At 44.2% G+C, this 20,285-nt stretch overlaps 2 protein-coding genes across 4 annotated transcripts in view; one reads left to right on the plus strand and one right to left on the minus strand.

Moving 5' to 3' along the window:
- The window catches only part of mapk8ip3 (mitogen-activated protein kinase 8 interacting protein 3), an 88,357-nt gene extending 87,762 nt beyond the window's left edge, over positions 1 to 595 (minus strand). The window contains 1 exon segment of the mRNA XM_051934273.1: positions 38 to 595. Within this exon segment, the coding sequence (XP_051790233.1) occupies positions 38 to 343 (306 nt within the window). The 5' untranslated portion in view covers positions 344 to 595.
- A 4,616-nt stretch (positions 596 to 5,211) lies between these two features.
- The window catches only part of mfsd1l (major facilitator superfamily domain containing 1-like), a 69,954-nt gene continuing 54,880 nt past the window's right edge, over positions 5,212 to 20,285 (plus strand). Inside the window, exons 1-6 of one of the 3 annotated variants that reach the window (XM_051934267.1) lie at positions 5,212 to 5,299; positions 9,382 to 9,482; positions 9,937 to 10,046; positions 13,067 to 13,122; positions 17,455 to 17,598; positions 20,019 to 20,177. In XM_051934267.1, the coding sequence (XP_051790227.1) occupies positions 5,278 to 5,299; positions 9,382 to 9,482; positions 9,937 to 10,046; positions 13,067 to 13,122; positions 17,455 to 17,598; positions 20,019 to 20,177 (592 nt within the window). In that variant the 5' untranslated portion in view covers positions 5,212 to 5,277. The remainder of the gene's footprint in view (positions 5,300 to 9,381; positions 9,483 to 9,936; positions 10,047 to 13,066; positions 13,123 to 17,454; positions 17,599 to 20,018; positions 20,178 to 20,285) is intronic. The other 2 variants (XM_051934269.1, XM_051934268.1) reach the window with 2 other exon arrangements.

The following is a 20,285-nucleotide window of genomic DNA, read 5'->3' on the forward strand; positions in this document are numbered from 1 at the left end:
CCTGGTACCCACGACCCCGGGTCGTTCGTTCCCTCACCTCTTCAGCCTGCTTGCGCAGCGCTTTCTCCCGCTCGTACTGCGTCAGCAGCTGCTCGTTGTCTTCCTTGAGCAGCTCCAGCTCCACTTCATGCTCCTGGTTCTCGGTGAGCACGGAGTCCAGGTTCTCCAGAACGTTCACTACGAGCGGCATAAGCTCCTGGACAACCTCCTCGTCGTAACAACGAATGAGGCGCTCAAACTCGCGGTAGATGCTCCGCGCCAGGCCTGACACCCGCTCCGACATAACGGACTCGGAGCCGTAGTCATCCTGATAGACCACCTCGTCGATCTGGATCTCCATCATATTGGCGGATCTCTCCCCCGACGAGGCAGGGCCGCTTTGATTTTGTGTTCTTGCGGTTATGTCTACTCCGTGCACGGAGTGTCACTTGCGAGCCTTTTTCATCGTACCCATCTTTCACAGATGCCGGCTCGAAAGTGGAGACATCTCGCCTGGTGCGACGTCCGTCTGCAGGTGATGCTAAGGTGCTGGTGTTGTTCTCGGAGGCTGCGAGTGAGTAACACAGTGGGAGAGAGAGAGAGAGAGAGAGAGCGAGGGCGAAAGTGGGACCCGCCCAGGCTGACGCTGCGCTGACGTCACGGCTCTGCAGACAGCGCACTCGCGCCCAATGCAGTACCACGGCAGTAGCGGCACGGCGCGCACTCATCCCTCAGGGCGGCCGCGCGCCTCGAGCTTGTGCACGAAAGTCGATTTTCAGTTAGATAGATAGATAGATAGATAGATAGATAGATAGATAGATAGATAGATAGATAGATAGATAGATAGATAGATAGATAGATACTTTATTAATCCCAATGGGAAATTCACATTCTCCAGCAGCAGCATACTGATACAATAAATAATATTAAATTAAAGAATGATAATAATGCAGGTGAAAAACAGACAATAACTTTGTATAATGTTAAATGTTAACGTAGTTGACTTTCCTCTAAAGTTTTTAATGTGCATATTGAGGTTTGGTGACCATCAAGTCGGGGGCTCGAGAGGGCGGAGCTGGTTAGAAATATTTATTCGTTTATTTACTTCTGTTTTCAATACGTTATTCATTTGTACAGTTTGCTTGTCTTTTACTTCACTTGCCATTTTATCGATTTTTGCTTGCTTGTTTATATTGCTTGTTTGTTTGCTTGTTTCATTATTTATCTGCCAATCTTTATTTAATGTAATGCTTTTCACATAGTAGACACTCACAAGGTGCTTTGTAAATGAAATTATTGATTTGTTTGTTTTTGTGTTGTGGCCGCTTTTGCTAACTGGATTGAATGTTTATTTATGTATTTGCTTATTTATAGTGCAAACAAAACGAAAATTCATCTATCTATATAACTAGTATATAGTGCCTTTAATGTGTATCTATCTACCATATAGCACATCTATCTATCTATCTATCTATCTATCTATCTATCTATCTATCTATCTATCTATCAGATTATCTATGTATATATCTGTCAATCTATGTATTATATAGTGCCTTTCCTATCCATCTATCTTACATTTACTTTCTTGGCTGACACCTTTATCCAAGGCGAATTACAACAAGTGAGATATAATTGGTTGAATTTCTTTTGTTTTTCCAGGTGAAGTGACTTGTTTAGAGTCACACTGGTGTCAGTAGTGGGATCTGAACCCACAAACTTAGGGTCTGAAGTTCAAAGTTTTAACCACTATGGCACACTGCATCTATCTATCTATCTATCTATCTATCTATCTATCTATCTATCTATCTATCTATCTATCTATCTATCTATCTATCTATCTGGTGCCTTTCACATCTACTTATCTATCTATATTATTATATAGTGCCTTTCACATCTATCTATCTATCTATCTATCTATCTATCTATCTATCTATCTATCTATCTATCTATCTATCTATCTATCTATCTATTTTTGTGTTTTTTTTTGCTTTGCTCAGTGATTTTGTTATTTCCTGACTTTGTTTCTTCCAATTCCTTCTCCGTGGGCTGATCGATGCTGAGTGGAGCGTGGCCGCCACCATCGGTCGTGTTGTTGTCATGTGTACAGAGCACAGGGAGTTTTTTTACTTGCACAGTGTGGTGTACCAGTAAAGTTTTTGGACTTCAAACCCTGAGGCTGTGGGTTCCAATCCTGTTACAGACTCTGTGTGACCCCGAGCAAGTCGCTTCACCTGTCTGTGCTCCAGTTGGGATAAACAAAAGAAATGTCACCAATTGTATCTTGAATGTTGTAAGAAGTCGCCTTGGATAAAGGCGTGGAGTCTGATGATAATCATGCAACACGACACCATCCATGATAAACAAGACAGATAAATGGAGCTTCATTGAGTGGAGAACTCAGCTCAGCTCACTGATGTCCTCCCGTCTCCACCCCACTTGTCCAGTTCTGCTCCAGCGTGGCTAATGCAGTTCACTGCTAATATAATTTTGCTCAGATGAATGACTCCTCTGCCATTCTCTGCTCCATCATAGCTCGGGGCTTTGCTTGATAACATCAAATTAAGAAAGAAGTAAAGCGAACTCAATGTGGGTCGCCAGGCTCCTTCACAGTGGCTTGCAGACATTTTTGGACGCAGCCCAGGACCTTCTCTTTATAAGATATGGCCTCCTGTTTCAGTCCTCTTTGTGCTTTTGTCTTTAAATGCTTGCCCAGGCACATTAGGGGATAATCGTGACACCCCTAAGTTCACCACATTCCTTGCAACTGCCTGACTGTGGGGCATCGAGTTGTCGTACTGAAGATACTCCCGGGTGAGTGAGAGAGACAAAGGCAAGATGGGACCGAAACAGACAGTTCACTACTTAAAAACAAGGTGACATCAAAAACATCAAGAGCTGAAGTAAGTGGAAACAAATCACACTAGCAAGTCCATCCAAATACTGTTTCCATGTGTTTGAATAAAGATGAAAACATTTAAATGAAACAAAAGTACGAGATATGCTGGTGGCTGAGCCTCTGGTGTCCTGGATGATGGACTCTCTGATGAGTGGGCCACAGTTTGTGAGGCTCGAGGACTGCATGGGGGACACCGGAGCACCACCAGGAACAGGCCTGTCTGCTTCACTCTGTCACGTTTGACAACAACTATAACAGCAGGTCAGGTCACCTGCAGAAGTCCTCTGATGATTCTGCACATATGGAGGGGTATTGATGAGGGGGGATGAGACAAAGGAGAGGAGTCAGGGGGAGAACTGTGACAATCATCTGCAGCTCAACATCAGCAAAAACAAGAAACTGCCACACCAAAAAGCTTCTGTGTCCGGTCACCGCTCAGGGAGTGGGTGTGGAGGTGGTCCACTCTTACAGGTACTCGGTGGACAGGTTGGACTGGTCTCATAACACAGAGCAGGCTCCCTGTTGAGGTGGGCTGCAGAGGGCAACCTGCACGGTCACCATGGTCAGCACTCACTGCCCTGGGAATAGCCAGCTGCTGGCTGAGAGAAAGAGCCTCCTGCTGGTTATGGCACAAAAAATGGAGTTGGGCTGGCAGTCAGCAGCTGAGGAATGAAGTTGAGGCGTCTCAGGATGGATTTAAGAATCAGCCCTCACTTCTGATACCCACTCTTTGGTGGTCTGGGCCAGAAGAGACTGAAGGCCAATAAGGTAGAAAATGGAGTGCCAGTCCAAATACAGGGTGCACAAACATGCGGTGGAGTTAATGGTTTGCCCGCATCATAATATGTGGACAGCATGATTTCTATACTAAATGAATAACTAAACAGCTCAATAAATAAATAGGAAATGAGCCAGCATGCCAAGGATCTGATGGCATCACGTCTGTTCTAAACCTAAGCTTTTGAGGCAGTTCAATGAGTCGGGGGGTTCCCATTAACTGTAATTCTTTAATCAGCCGTCCATTTCACTAACCGCCCCTCCCAAAGGCCATCATGTCCACTCTTGGCCGACTGCAGTGGTCCGTCACTTCACCACGCCTGGGCATCGGCAGGGCACAAACTCTGTCTCTCAGTATTCATCTTGAAGTCTTGTGCTCCTTCCTAGTTTGTTCTTTCTTGTGCAGCAAAGCATCTTGTGATGGTGTTTACAGTGAAAGGCGCTATATGAAATACAAACTGACCAGCTGATATGCCATGCAGTGTTGGCTCCTGCCATTTACCTGATGCTACAAAGTTGGTGAAAAGCACCATATAAAACACAGACTGACTGCATGCTGTTCCCTTACCTTACCGTCCAGGACTGGCTCCTGATATGCACATGATGCTAATAAAATAGTGAAAGATGCTATATGAAATGAAAATGGACTAACTGGTGTCCCATCCAGAATTGTTTTCTGCCTTCTTCCTGATACAGCTCAATTGTGAAAGGCACTATATGAAATTCAAACTGACTGACTAGTGTCACATCCAAAGTTGTTTCTTGCAATGCACTGGATGCTATTAAATTTGTGAAATGCACTATGTGATATGAAATGAAAATTGATAAACTGGTGTAACATTCAGATTTGTTTTCTACTGTGCACCTAATGATATTAAAAGGGTGAAAGGCACTATATGAAATGTAAATTGACTGTCTAATGTCACATTCAGTGTTGTTATCTGCGGTGCACTTCATGCTAATAAAATAGCAAAAGGCACTATATGAAGTCAAACTGTTAAACTAATGTAACATCCACATTTGTTTGCTGATGTGCACCTGAGGCTATTAAAACAATGAAAGGGGCAATATGAGATATACATTGACTGACAGCTTCCTGTCTCAATTCGCTCGTGACTTATTTATACCCATTACAGTTTTATAGTGAAAGGCACTATATGGACTATAAATTGACCCAAGGTTGGTTCCTGCTTTGTACCTTATGCTGACAAGAAAGACTGTGCTCCATGCCAACAATGAATCAGAATAATGAGATCACGAGACTTCACTGCCATTACTAACCAGCATATGTTTGTTGATGAAATATAGAAAAAAAAATCGTACAGAAGCGATGAGACGTGCAGACTCCACACGAGTAACGAACGAATGCAGAACGGCGGATCCGCGACGTGCAACGGACTCTCAACTCACACGGTCACTTCAGAGAGTCGATCACACCTCCTACCTATAGTGGGCGCTCGTGTCTAATACCTGCAGCCGGATATTACTGCATAAGCAACTTGGAATCTCGGCTCGGTTATTGTGGTTGCCGTGTGCGCCTGCGCGTGGACTGACGCTCACAGGAGAGAGAGAGAGAGAGAGAGAGAGCGAGCGAGGCAGAGGCAGAGGCAGAAAGCAGAGCGGAGATGGCAAAGCCCGCGGAGAGGAGTGAGTGCGGGCGAGCGGGCTGTTGAGTCACGAAGCGAGAGCCGCGCGACTGGTGGGCTATCAGAATGGCTTGTGGAAGTGACGACTGTGGTGGAGTTGGGTGTCCGTGAGTGTGACAGCGGGCGAGAACCGGGTTTACTGACACTGGGGCAGGGAAACTGGTAATGTGTGACTGGAAATGGCTTGGATAGATATCGTGTGTGTCTGACTGGGCTTACTGGTATGTACAGGTGTCAGTTCTTTAGATGCGAGTCTTCTGTGACTCTGTGCCAACCGCTGCGTGTCAGTGGGATTTATTTCGAATTGGGACGGTATGTACGTGTGACAGACTGGACTGTAAGGGTGGCCCAGTTGGTCGCCTGTCATCTGACCCGAGGTCGATTGCAGGGTGAGCAGATGACAGCATTTTAAGTAAAATGGAACTGAAGCGAGTGTGATGGGATAAAGGCTGAATTGTGGGAGTTACTCAGACTGACTGGGATTTATTTGGACTGAACTGTGTGAGCGGCCAGTTCTCTCCAAATGGATTTTCAGTGACTGGGACGCGGCCGTATCAATCGGTGAGGGTTTAGCCAAATTGTTACGGCACACTTGCGCTCTCAGATCCGCTTTAATAAAATTCACTGACTCTCATACTGGAGTATGTGTAGCTAATTGACATTAAGTGGGATGAATGGTGAACATTTGGACAAGGAGACTGTGTGCGTGTGTGTGACAGGAATTCAGTGAAACTGGAACTGTGTGCGTGACTGGGAGATAATTAGCCCCCCTCCTTACTAAATTCAACAAAGCAGGTCAGAAAATGGGTGAATGTGTGGACTGCATGTGGGATTGGGACCTTTGAGACTAAACAGCATGCAGGACGGGGAATTGGTAGACGGTCCTTAAGGAAGAATTTTACCAGTGCTGGGAATCAGTCAAGTCATGGTGGATTTTGTTTCACTGACTTATTCCAAGAGGCAGTGGTGCTGATTCAGTTTTGCTCAGCGCCATTTTCTACAAAGTATGGCCACCTGTGTTGGATTGAGCCATTCACTTTTAGCCAGTAATCTGCTGTTGGGCCATTCCTTTTCTTTTCTTTAGACTTTTTTGATTAAGCTTTCAGTCATAAGTACCTGAGCTAGTTGTCCTCACAGGTGGCACAGTGGTAGTGCTGCTGCTTTGCAGTAAGGAGACTGGAAGATTGTGGGTTCATTTCCCGGTTCCTCCCTGTGTGGATAGCGCTTTGAGTACTGAGAAAAGCGCTATATAAATGTAATGAATTATTATAATTAAATTAACAAGCAACACCTCACCATTTTTGCCCCTCAAAAAAAACATGTATTAGAAAAAATAAATTCACGTAATTAAAAATGCACAAAAAATAAATGAGTAATGTCATCTCACATTGTGAATGGGATGAAAGAATACTGGCTAAAAGAAGAAAGTAAAAGAGGAATGACACAGCTGAACAGAGACACTGTAAAACACTGTGAACTGACCAAACACTCCATCGAGTAGTTCAGAGGAAACAGAAAGTGTAAATACAGTATGTGTGTGTGTGTGCGTGCATATGCGTGTGCGTGTAATGACATAATGGGCTGCAGGGTCATGTAAGCGTTGACTTTTCCAAATCGATCCTCACTAAATCCTTCACAAATCGCCCACTAGTAGACCCAAGATCTGGCCAGCCTGTGACGTTCACAATGGAGGAAATGGAGGAATGGAGGACGCTATAGAGATTGATTCCTTATGGGTCAGTTGAACAATATTATGACTGCTGCTACCCTTAAACATGATGAAGATCTGCACACGCTGGGCGCCCAGAACGTTAACACCTGAAATGAAGCCACGCCACACCCGTTATTCCAAGTGGGGCCACGAGCTAATGAATTCAGACCTTTTGAGAGATGCTACATAATTGATGGTAAATTTCACCACTGTGATTCCAAATAACGGTCTAATCTCATGATTACATTTTCTTTTAATAGAAAACATCCCCCCCCCTAGCATAGTTAACCTCATCTTGTTCTTTTATGTGAGGTTGATGTGCCTGGTCAGCCTTCTCCTGACAGATCGGCCCTGCACCTCCTCGCCAGTCAAGCTCTTTTCCTTCAGATCTTCTTTGACTTTATCTTGACTTCCATTCCCATCACTCTTTTCCCACATCTTCCTGGTCTCTTCTCATCACATGGCCATACCACTTCAGCCTACTTGCCTGTAGTTTCTCTCCCACTTTTGTTGTATTTTAACTTCTAATTATTTTTCTAACTGTAGGAATCTTTCGTTACACTTTCATCAATTGTAGGAAGTTAATAATTATTAACAGCATTGTTTATATTTTACCACACCACCAGCTTGTGGCACAGGTACTACGTGTAACCCAAGGGTTGGTAGGGTGGCGTGTTCCTCGGTGGTCCCCCCAAGTTGTGTCATCAGTGTGACGGCATAAAGAGCTGCCGGAAGGAACACTTGTTGTTGTATTTCAGTAAGGGTTTCTCCCCTGGCTGGGGTTCAAGTCCTTTATGTTCATTTTTGAGTCATTTATTTATTTAGTGTTTGTATTATTCCTTTGTTAAGTACGCATTGTGTTTTGTGGGTGGTTCCAGAAAAGGCAGGACCACCTTCCCATCACCACCAGGGACTGCGCTCAGTCTTAAACAACTTAGGGTGTCACAAAACACAAGAGAGTCCCAAAAGTGCTAAAAAGTGCCCACTGGACAAGGATATACAGTACCATCAAACCCCGGGTACATATAAGGGCAAAAGACAGGATCTTATAAAATAAATGGATTTATGCTTCAGAAATACTCTTCAACAACACTGAAGCTCCATGGAGCACAAAAGGCACAAAGGAGTTGCCCAAAATAATAAGGCAATGCAAATAAAGTCCCAATACAGGAATCTGGAGAATGACTTAAAAACGGAGCAGAATTCAGAGAAATCACAAAAGCTCAAGCACAGCAAAAACAAAACACCACAAGTCAACTCCCCAACTCCCAAGTGCATTTAGGTGAACAGCCAGGAACTGTGAATAACCACCGCCTTTATAAGGCAGCGGGGCAGTGATGGGCAGGTGGGCCCACCCACAAAACACAAGGCATACCTAACAGAAATAATGCAGAAAACTAACAAAGGTAACGATAGCATACTGTAAATGAATAACTCAAAAATGAACAGAAAGGACATGAACCCCAGCTAGGGGAGGAACGCTGGCTGAAATACAACAGCAGGTCCTTATCCAAGTTTTGTGGACATTCCAAAGACTTTGCTTGCGATTCTCGTGTTTCTTGTTGGTTTTGACGTTTGCTGTATTTATGGACTCACTTCTTGGCTTTGGTTATTTAGGTTTTGACCGTAGTCCCAGTTTTAACACCTCTCACTTCCTGGTCCTACTCGTTCTTAATTAACCCTGTGCCCCGTTCCAGGAAGAACAGTGAAGCAATGGAAGGTCGGTGAATCTCTAGCACTAAAGACATGCAAGCTTATGTGCTCAGTTTTTAATAATATTGAGCAGGGAGTCCATAGTGATAACATGAGTAAAAAAAGACCCCCATATCCAGTCAGTGTCACACTGATCCACTTTGACATTCATAAGAAAAGGGTGAGGAAAGCTATAGCGATATATTCACGGGATCAAACTGAACTGGGATGCGTGAAGCAGCTTGGTGTTCAGAAATCTTAGCCAATGTAATCGGGAGGACTGTGTCCCGGACCACTGTGTAGGATAAGGAGTCCATGACAATGTGGCGGGGTTCTGGACTGTTTGACTAGACTGGGACTGTGTGGGTGACAACAGTTCAGCAAGGACTGGGATTGTGAGTCCGAATGCACTGGGGTCCCTGCAGACTGGACCGTGTGTTGTAGCCGGACTCGGGAGAGGACCTTTTGTGTACAAGAGTGTGCCAGTGTGGTGGGCTTAGGTGGATCTCTGTAATTATCTTGGGGAAAAAATGGGTGAATGACAATGTTGAAGCCCCAGTGTTGACTTTGCCTAAAACATCGTTCTCTACTTTGTTTTGCCCATCGCTTGACCTGCGTGGAAACAAATGTACGTGGAAGCCTCTGTGATGCGACTTTTTTTGTTCCTTTTGTCTGTGCAGCGTTTTACCGCTTCCTGGTGCTCTTCTTCAACTGTTTGCTCACCTTTGGCTCCTACTTCTGCTTCGATATCCCAAGTGTCCTCCAGGAGCAGTTCCAAGGGGTGAGTAAGCACTGGCAGGAAGCCCCTGTAACGGGTCGGTGTCGCAGGTTTATTTATTTCTTTATCCTCAAGTTCTTCATGGCCAGCTCAGCTCTGCTCCACTCTTTGGTCAAGTCACTGAGAGAATTGCCAGCCTTCTGATGACCGCCAGCCGCTGAGTCAACAGGATTTCCCGGTGTGTCTGCTCAGAGCTGCTGCCTTTCAAGTGCAACTGTGAATTAGCACCCCTTGTTTCATGCAATGTCAGTTTCAGCTTGGTTTGCACATGTTAAGCAGTTTCATCTGCTGGGTACCTGAGTGGTCAAGGCTGCCATGAGTGGGGGAGTTGCTTTTATTTACTCCTGTTCAGATTCACTAGAATTGTCATCACGAAAAGACATTGTGTCACCTTTTTGTTTTCTGTTCTTGAGTAAACCTCAGCTTGATGGTGTTCTGCTTCTTCTCTCCTCTTCAGAACCTGACCTGCCCTAATTCAACAGTGACCAATGGGACAGTGGAGTGCGTGGAGGGTCTGGGGATGAGCCCAGAGAAGTACAATTTGCTTTATGCCACCTATGCTTGGACGTAAGTAACATGCATATTCGCCCGCACTCCCAGAGCAGGCATCTTATGTGTGCTTTTTCCCTTCTGTCCCATTTACATACATCTCCCAGAATCCTTTTCTCTCCATGTGCGTATTTTTCCCCACAATCCCCTTCTAGCCCATGGCCATTCTGTTATGCCTTTAGAAAAAAAAAAGCAGAAATATTTTTAAATAGGAATCGGTGGGATAAAATCCAAGTCTAAACTGAGCGAAAGTTCATAACTAAAAATCAGGCCTCTCCCTAACCAAAGCCTAATCATAAACCAAAAAGCATTGACGATAATTACAGAATTTCCAAACAGGCCTAAAGAAAAGCATATACTGCATGTGATGAATCTTTATCCAATCGGAGATGACCACAGTGTGCATGGCGATGATTGACACTCACTGCAGACTGTTGGTCAGTAACCATGGCAACAGAAGTCACACATTCCAAAGAATAGCAACGCCCTACACAAAACAAGATGGCGCTGGAAGAAGAAGAAGATGCGATTCTTTAAACACATTTCAGATACATTTTTGAAGAGGAGCATCGGATTTAGCACATGTCAAAACTCCAAAAACAGTGCACAATAAACCTGGAAACAATTTGAAACAAAACCAAATCATAACACATACAGTATGTCTCCCACAATCCCCTGAAGCCCGTGTACTTACATCTCCCAGAATCCCCCCCCCCATTATTTATGTCTCCCATGATCCCCTGCAGCCTGTGAACTTACGTCTCCCACAGTCCCCTGCTGCTCACATACTTATGTCTCCCACAATCCCCTTCTGCTCCATGTATATACTGTATGTTTCCCATGGTGCTGTGGTTTTGGGTTATTTCTCTTCTAATTCTGCGTTTCCTCAGTGATTTTTAGCATTGTAGTAATATTTTTTCCATTATTTTGGTAGCATTTCCGCAGTGCCATTTTGGTTATGGGCACTACCACCTTATGTATTGTTTACATTGGCAATGATAATTTTTGCCACCTCCTGACTGCCAGAAGCCTTGTCTTGTGACATCAGGGTGCCACCCTCATTTAAGATGGTGTTATGTTTACAGATTTCTTCCAGTTTTGGGATTAACAACTAAGTGATGTAATTACTTCTCGGATTTTTGGTTTTCATTTCGAGTTTTGGTATTTGGTTTGGTTTTGTTTTTCTGGCTTTCTGACCCCCAGCTACTTGGTGAGATTCTTTTTTTCCCCTTTCTTCTCCTGGTCCAGCACTCCTGTCATGTTTTTGCTTTGCCATTTTTTCATTAGGGTGTAGGACACACCGTTCAGTTCCTTTACACATGGCTCCCTGGCTCTTTCCTGTACTGTATAATGGACTGCACGCTATGACAACCAGAATGGGTTATGTGTGTGAAGTATGAGGAGCTGTCAGAGCTGTGTGTCCTCATTTAAAGAACACATCAGCAGTCTGCCATACTGTGGACAGCTGGGCCTGGAAATAAATGCAAATCTTGTTTAAAAAGCTGAACATCGGACCTTTGTCGCGCTCTCAAGTCTTTCTCGTGACCAGGATACCTCACTCGGCAGGCCGTCTTGCTTGTGTGGCAGGTATTAATACTAATCCTAATAAATATTTACCCTAACTCCGAGGCTGATTTGGGATTTTCCAGAAACGATGCGCAGACCAAAGGTGGTGAGGCTCAAGGGTCACAGTGGATTGTGCTGTCTTTGGGACCTCTGCTGGAAGGCATGTGGACAGGATAGCAAATCACCTTGTGAATAACTGAGGGTCTCTGAGTGTGGCCATCCTGGTATTCAAGACACATTAGTTGGTGGCATTGTAGCAGTAAATGATCAAAATGAGGCATCTTTTACCCAAGAAGGAATACGTACAAATGTACACAAAAATGACATGGAGAAAGTTTAAATGCAGCTCACTACATGGAGTGAAAGACCTCATTGTCTTGCCCAGGACAGATACATTACAAATAGATTTATATCGGAATGCAGATTATTCCCCACAACATTCAAAGCCATAAACAGCATCATTCTGTTTGGGCTCAGTTTTGAACTTCATGATTTAATCGGATGTCATTCAAAGTCCCCTACCCTCGTACTCCATTAATGAGTATGTGCAGTTGCAGCCCATCTTTACTGACATTTCTAATTATGACGTATTGTTACAAATATACACGACTCACGAAAATGAAGTGAATACTTAATCATCCCACTCTAACACCAAGTCAGTGAAGCTACAGGGGTATCAGTGTGGCCAGTTATGAGTCGCAAGCCATTGTGAGTCAACTTCACCTGCTGTGGTACAAATGAAAGTGACAACTGGAGGGGCAACGGCAAGACACCCCCTAAGAAGACCATTGCTCTCTCCTCAGCCTTTCAACTGATTCTTCTCTAGTTTTGAGCTTTGCTAGTGTCCCTGTCACTCATGAGGTGGTACCTGCAGCCGATTCAGGTGGCACAGGTAGTCACATATGTGCCATCGTAAGAAGGTCTCAAGAGCATGGAGGAGATAGCAAAGAGATGGACTGTTACACGAGGAGAGCTGGACAGGGCCGTAGAAGGGCATCAACCCAGCAGCAGGACTGGTATCTGCCCCTTTGGCACTGCCAGAGCCCTACAAAATGACCTCCAGCTGCCTACTGGGGTGCATGCTTCAGACCAAACTGTCACAAACCGACTCCATGAGGGCTCAACACAAGGAGGGCAATGGAGGCATACATACATCGACAAAATCAAATACAAAAAATGATGTAAATAACCAGAAATGAAATGGATGCAAACAAAAGAATCAAAAATGAACGCAGAAGACGTAAAACAAGGATTTGAACCTCAGAGCGGGGAGGAATCCTGTCTGAAATACAACAGTGATAAAGTCACTCGACTGACCATCATTTTCCACAGCAGCACACATTTGTGGTTGGTCGGGGTTTGGGCCTTTGGGATGGGATGTGGAATGAGGACGAGATAATGGAGGGCTGAATGTACAGCAGCTGAAACCCCCCGCCTCTTCTCATTAGTCTTTCTGCTCTTCTTGTTGGCAGCAGTGCTTTGGCAGTGATCATGGCAGGATTCCTCATCGACAAGCTAGGCAACTGCTGTAAGTACCAACCATCCAGTGCCGGGGGGTGTTTGTTGGGTTTCTTTTGAGACTGGGCAGATAGATATCAGCAGCTACTGTATGTACATCCCCTATGGATTCTTGAGCCAAAGTTCTCACCAACCTGAGTGATCACAAACGTGTTTGATATCCTGGAAAAATCCAGGGGGTTCCAAGAGCAGCATTAAGGGAATACCCCCCCAAAAATGATGCGTCCATTCTTTATGTTTCTTATCCCATGTGTGGTTTGTAGTGATGGGTGAGAAAAAATGTGAATGTCATGTTTTCATACAGAATAGAGAGAACACAGTTTGTGATAGCATAGGCATCTTGTTATGAAGTGTAATTTATTTGATTACTAGGGGGCTCCGCTCCCTGCTCGCTTCGCTCGCCAACCCCTGGTCTTGGGTAACCCGAAATAGATTTGAAAGAGATTATTGTCGGCGCAACCCGAAATACATTGATGAATGTATGCGATATGTGCCTGCATTGCTTGTGGCATTTCAGACGCGCGCTGTAGGCACATGCGTTCATTGATTATATCCAGGCGGGCTCGTGTTTGTATCTCCCTCAGTTGTGGTCTTTTGTTTTGAACCCGTGCCTGCTTTGCTTCCGCAGTTTCAGATGCATGTTGTAGGCGCCTACGTCTATTGTTTTTATCCATGCGGGCTCGCTTTTGTAGCTCCGTTAGTTGAGCTGGATCGTTTTGGAGCCGTGACCGTGACTCCATTAGTTATCCATTGTCTACAGTTAGTAATATGGCTAATTGCACTTACTGTTAATACGGAGCGTTTTCTGTGGTTGTACTGTTAATAATGCATCACTGTAATGTGATTCACATATGCTACAGTGATCCCTCGCTATATCACGCTTCGCCTTTCGCGGCTTCACTCTATCGCGGATTTTATATGTAAGCATATTTAAATATATATCGTGGATTTTTTGCTGGTTCGCGGATTTCTGCGGACAATGGGTCTTTTAATTTCTGGTACATGCTTCCTCAGTTGGTTTGCCCAGTTGATTTCATACAAGGGACGCTATTGGCAGATGGCTGAGAAGCTACCCAACTTACTTTTCTCTCACTCTTGTGCTGACTTTCTCTGATCCTGAAGTAGGGGGTGTGAGCAGGGGGGCTGTTTGCACACCTAGACGATACGAACGCTCGTCTAAAAATGCTGAAAGATTATCTTCACGTTGCTACCTTCTGTGTGCAGCTGCTTCCTGAAGCGACATGCTGCACGGTGCTTCGCATACTTAAAAGCTCAAAGGGCACGTATTGATTTTTGACTTTGTTTTTCTCTCTCTCTCTCTCTCTCTCTCTCTCCCTGCTCCTGACGGAGGGGGTGTGAGCTGCCGCCTTCAACAGCTTTGTGCCGCGGTGCTTCGCATACTTAAAAGCCAAACAGCCCTATTGATTTGTTTGCTTTCTCTGTCTTTATGACAGTCTCTGCTCCTGACGCGCACTCCTTTGAAGAGGAAGATATGTTTGCATTCTTTTAATTGTGAGACAGAACTGTCATCTGTGTCTTGTCATGGAGCACAGTTTAAACTTTTGAAAAAGAGACAAATGTTTGTTTGCAGTGTTTGAATAACGTTCCTGTCTCTCTACAACCTCCTGTGTTTCTGCGCAAATCTGTGACCCAAGCATGACAATATAAAAATAACCATATAAACATATGGTTTCTACTTTGCGGATTTTCTTATTTCGCGGGTGGCTCTGGAACGCAACCCCTACGATGGAGGAGGGATTACTGTATATGGTTTGGACGTGTGAGGATGCCGTACGTTTAATACGGAGAATTTGTGGCGCGTTGTTGCTTCATGTCCTATTCAGAAGCGCGTTTTGGACGCCTGCGCCTTTCGTACTTTCCCGCGCCTTCCGTACTGAGCTCGTTCGTTTTGGAGCTGTGCCCGCTTAGCCCGCGGCATTTCAGACGCGCGTTGTAGGCACCTGCGTTCACTGATTTTATCCAGGCGGGCTCGTGTTTGTATATCCGTCAGTCGAGGTCGTTCGTTTTGAACCCATGCCTGCTTTGCTTCCACAGTGTCAGACGCGCGTTGTAGGCGCCTGCGTTCATTGATCTTATCCAGGCGGGCTCGTGTTTGTATCGTTGAGCTGTATTGTGTTTGAATTTGGTGTAAAGCGTTCAGCGGTTGACTCTGGGGTGCAGCGCAGAATCCTCTTTTATGTGTGGCTGTGTCGTTAGTCATTAGCTATGGGCGCGTTGTTGCTTCATTTCTCATTCACGTTAGTTGAGCTCTTTCGTTCTTGGGCCGTGACTCCTTCGTTCGCTGTGGATAAGACTTCGCTTGCGGTGTGTGAGACGCGCACCTGCGCAGTACGTCTCATGGTACAATCGCCGTGTACCTGCGTCCATATCCGGTTTATTCTCGGTTAGTAATATGGATTAGGTTTCTGTGCGTTTCAGGCCTTCTGTTTGATTGTTCTTTTTTTTCAGTTCTTGCCTTTACTCCTTGCTATACTTGGATCTTTATAATTTACTTTGTTTTGTTTCCTCCTCCATTTTGGTTTTGGCAGGCATCTCTAATTTTACAGACGCCAGTGCACAGTGCCCGGTGGTTCTGACCCTGATGCTAACAGCACGATGGGTTAAGCAGTCGTCCTTATGCTCAGTTCAGTATCCGAGTTTATGTTCTGATGCACAAGATAGCAAGTGAATGATGAGACAGACCAGGAGACTGGCGTAAGACGAAAATGAAAGCGACGGTCAAAAACTGGAGATCGAGAGCACATAATAACAAAGCCAAATCAAAGTCTGAAATGGGGTAAGCAACGTCAAAATACCAGCAGAACAAAGCAAAAATACAGAAAACATGACACACTAAATAAAGGGTTCTTTGGTCCACAAACTCTGATAGTGAATTGCACATTTAACCTGTCAGGTCATTAGCGTCGGGGTCATGACCTCCATGACTCCACCCCTGATGACGGTGGCACGGCGTCTTACCAACAGGAGATCAAAATACCGATACCCATCAAAATCAAAATGTCGAGAGAATAAACAATAAATAATAAAGATCCAAACCACACACTAGAGCAAGGAATAAATGCAAGAATTTAATTTTTCCAAACAGAACATCTCAAAAGCATAGAAACCTAATAATGACTAAGCAAAAAAATGAAATCGAACATCATAAAGCGTCTAAGGTGAGTAACTCTGGACAACAACAAACAATATCAAAAACATCCAAAAAAAATGTCTTGTTACTCGTGTAATGTCAAGTCATTCAGTTGTATGCTCACAATGTACAAAACTTGTGTATTTTTACGAAAATATTGTTAGATAGACTAATACGATATGGAATCTTCAACATGGTGAAAGGGGTGCAACTCCCCCAAAAGGCTTCACTGGTCAGGCCTCACCTCTCCCCAATTAGACATAATCCCACCTCAGGCTTCGTAGGCCCCAAAAGTGAATTATGCTTCAAAACTAAGCTTAGATGTCCCAAAAGTAAAGAAAGGAGAGAGGAGAGATGACCGTAAACCCTTGGCTTGTATAAAAAGAGGCCAAACCTCCTCTGACTGTAAATTGAACTCGCTCAGATGTAAACGAACATTTGAATTGTGGGCCTGCCTCCTGTCGTTACAGCTGGAGTACCTCAGGATTATTTAGCAGCAATCTGTCAAACTCTATGGGTGAATTGTCTTTCTGCTTGTTGAAGCGTCTTTGATATACACAAGTATGAGGCACGTTCTCTTCCTGATGATGTTTACCCTTCAGTGTTTATTGTGCTTGTCTGTCAGTGCCTGCCTTTTGTTGATGTCACGAAACGCACAATGCTGGCCAATAAACACGCTGCCACTGGACTGGACTCGAGTACAATAAATGAGGCAGGTCTTCAGTTCAGATGCTCGTTCACGTCTGTTGGAGTTCCATTTTCGTTCATGGGAACCTTTTCCAGAATTGGTTTATCTAACAATATTTTAGGGAAAGTGCAAGCGTTTGGGACGTTATGAGCATGAGGCTGGATGACCTGACATGGGGATTATGTGACACGAGTAACATCAGATTTTTTCTTGGATGTTTTTGATATTGTTTGCTGCTCTCCAGTGTTGGTCACCATTGACTTACATTGTATCAGAACTGTTGTTGTTGTTGTTGCCTTTCAGCACGAAAACATGCAATTAAAAATTTTTGTCATCCATCACTACAAACTACATGGGGCAAGCAAAATAACATTTTTGGTCTGAGTATTTCTTTAATGTAGATGTGTAGGGGAAGAGACTGCAAGAGCCGACTGATTATTCAGCCCTCTGAGTGTCTGCGTGGAAATATCACAGCTCACCATTTCAATTGGAAATTTTGCCAGGTGGAGTGTTCCTCTTCTCCTTCCTTACCGTCCTTGGGTCAGCCATGTTTGCCCTGGGCTCTCACTTCAAGGGGACTGCCTACCTGCTGCCGCTGATGCTGACTGGCCGCCTGCTGTTTGGCTCAGGAAACGGATCCCTTACCAGTAAGAAACGCCGCAACATGGGGAGACGGGAAGGGGTAGCAACAATTCACTCCATGTTGACGTACCCGATGTCTCTTTGTGTTCCTGGGGTTTGGGGGTTCATTCATGTTACAGCTGAGCTTTCTTCCCTGGCTTATTTTTATTTTAGTTATTTTATTTTTGTTTTGGTTTTATGTCATTTTTTTGTCAGTATTGATCCATTTCTTTTTTAGTATTTACAATATATATAAATATATATATATATGTTTGAATATGGCTGTGTTCCTTCTGTTTTGTGGGCGGGGCCACCATGATGTCACCTTTTAAGGATCCACCTGCCACCTTACTATTCAGGTGGAGGAGACAAGTCCAGCAAAGTGCTGCTGCCTGTTTTGCAGTGCATATCATACTAAGTATTGTTCAGATTTTTCTGGTTTACAGTTATTTTAGTTTCATCTTTGGATTTCAGCCTTTGAACTATGAACTGCACATATTATTACCTTTGAGTTGCCATTTGAGGCCATTTGCAGTTTTCCCCTATTTGTTCTCCTTTAAGTATCCTCTTTAATAAAATCCCTGTGTGCGTCCATGTGTCCGTCTCTTCTGGTGAAGTGCGCATGCGCGGGGCACGGAGCAATGCTTCAAAGGCCGCTTGACACGTCACACAAGACAGAGAGGGCGGGACCTATAAAGTATTGCGCAGCCGATCCAATCGGATTTCGGTAAATGAGGTAAGACCTAAAACAGAAAACACGAAAAATCCAATCAAAAACTGAGACGTGGAGACCAGCTTCCCCATTGTTGTGCAAGTGTTCACTCTGAGGATGTCAGATTTGCGATTAACCCCTTAACCGCCCTCTGCCGGATATATCCGGCATCGTAGCGTTATTGCTGACGCCTTACTGCCGGAATTATCCGGCACATTTGCCTATGGTTATGTGAATGCCTGGCGTGTAGTATAAGTGACAGTTTGGCGTGGGTATTATTACTACGTTGTATTTCGACAACTCTGCGGTTGTATTGGCCGCTCACATGATGTGATTCGAAAGTGAAAGCTGTGAATATGGCGAAAAGTAAACTGACTTCAAGTGAGGTTTTGCAGGCGATTTTGGACAATAATTCTGATCATGATTGTAGCAGTTCTGAAGAAGATTTTAGCGACAATGATGATCAGCAACGTGCGTTGCATGATACTGTGAATGACGACGCATCGGATGATGGCGATGAGTGGGTGTATCCCCAGCATCTCAACTGGACTGCTGCCTGTTATCTGAGCCAGATAAGAAAGATCCAAACCGTGACCGCTTGTTCAAGCTACGTCCTTTGATTGACCATTTATTTGAAACATTTCAGCAGGTATTTCAGCAGGTAAATACTGCTTGAATAAATGTAAAGTAAAAAAACGAAAATTGTTCAGATTTCTCCTGGCATGGGGAATATTTAGGGAGTTGGCGGTTAAAGGGTTAAGAAGCTTGGCCCGGTAACGTGTAAAGTAAAAGTAGATTTATTTTCGCGCACATTACATCAGTTGCTGGGGAGAATCTGCTGATGGCCCACTGTTGTCACAGAAAATTAAACGCATATTACGGACAGCAAAGCCAGTATTACTGTCAGAGACAGTTACAGGCATTTTACGGGAAAAATTTAATGAGGTAAAAGGTCCCTTGCCATTTAATATTGACTGTTCCTACTAATGTTTATGGACTACTGTTCTAGCGCCCGTTATTGTAATGGGCTTAATGTCTAGTTTTTTAATATTTTTCTTCCTGCTTTTGCCTTTTTTGCCAGAGGTTTGCAGTTATCCTCTCCCTTTGTGTATTTTTTAATTCTTTTGAGTATTTTCTGTTATGATTAATTGCACAATGGGGTGATGGCACCCAAAATCAGGCCAGAATCTTCACTGGCCTGTCTTGAGATAGGCCTCACCCCAGGCAGCCTGATATCAAACTGGCCTGCACAGGCTCAAAAATGGGGAACGGGCTTTTGAAGTTTAAAATACTTTAAATGTACCAAAATATACAAAAATGGAAGAGGAGAGACAAGTCCAACAAAGAATCAATAAAGGAGGGAATTTATTTGTAATTGGCAAAAGAAGAGCACAAAGCCTGCTTTTTAAGTTGGGTCTGGCTGCCTGAGGTGAGGCCTGTTTCTGAGGCTGACCTGTGAAGTCCTGGGAAGGTTTTCATTTATTCTGAGGCCTGTTCAGCCCTTTTTACCATTTTATATCGCTGTGTCACAGTATTTTACTGTTCTTAAACTGGAAATGTCTTGAGCAGATCTTATTTACGAGATCTGGAACAGTTTGTGTGATTTTTTTTTTTTAACTTTGTCAGTTGCTTTGAAGCTGTAGCATGTCTTGTTAATAATAAGGCATATTACTTACTTCAGCCACTTAAACAGCAATATGAGTATTTAGCAGTAATAGGGCTCTCTTTTCACAGTCGTGCAGAATCGGATTACGGCCTTCTGGTTCAAAGGGAACGAGCTGGCACTGGCGTTTGGCTTGACTCTTGCATTTTCTCGCCTGGGCAGCGTTCTCAATTTCCTCCTTACTCAGCACTTTGAAGCTCACTTTGGCATCCAGTGGACACTTTGGGGTGGTAAGTACAAGACAGTTACCAGCGTACTTGGAAACATCCCTTGGCGGTCCTGGCCCATTTATTTGGACAGACCCCTAGGAAGAGGCCACATATGGTGCTGTGAAAGAG

The sequence above is a fragment of the Erpetoichthys calabaricus genome, chromosome 11, assembly GCF_900747795.2.
Source record: "Erpetoichthys calabaricus chromosome 11, fErpCal1.3, whole genome shotgun sequence".
Taxonomy (NCBI): domain Eukaryota; kingdom Metazoa; phylum Chordata; class Cladistia; order Polypteriformes; family Polypteridae; genus Erpetoichthys; species Erpetoichthys calabaricus.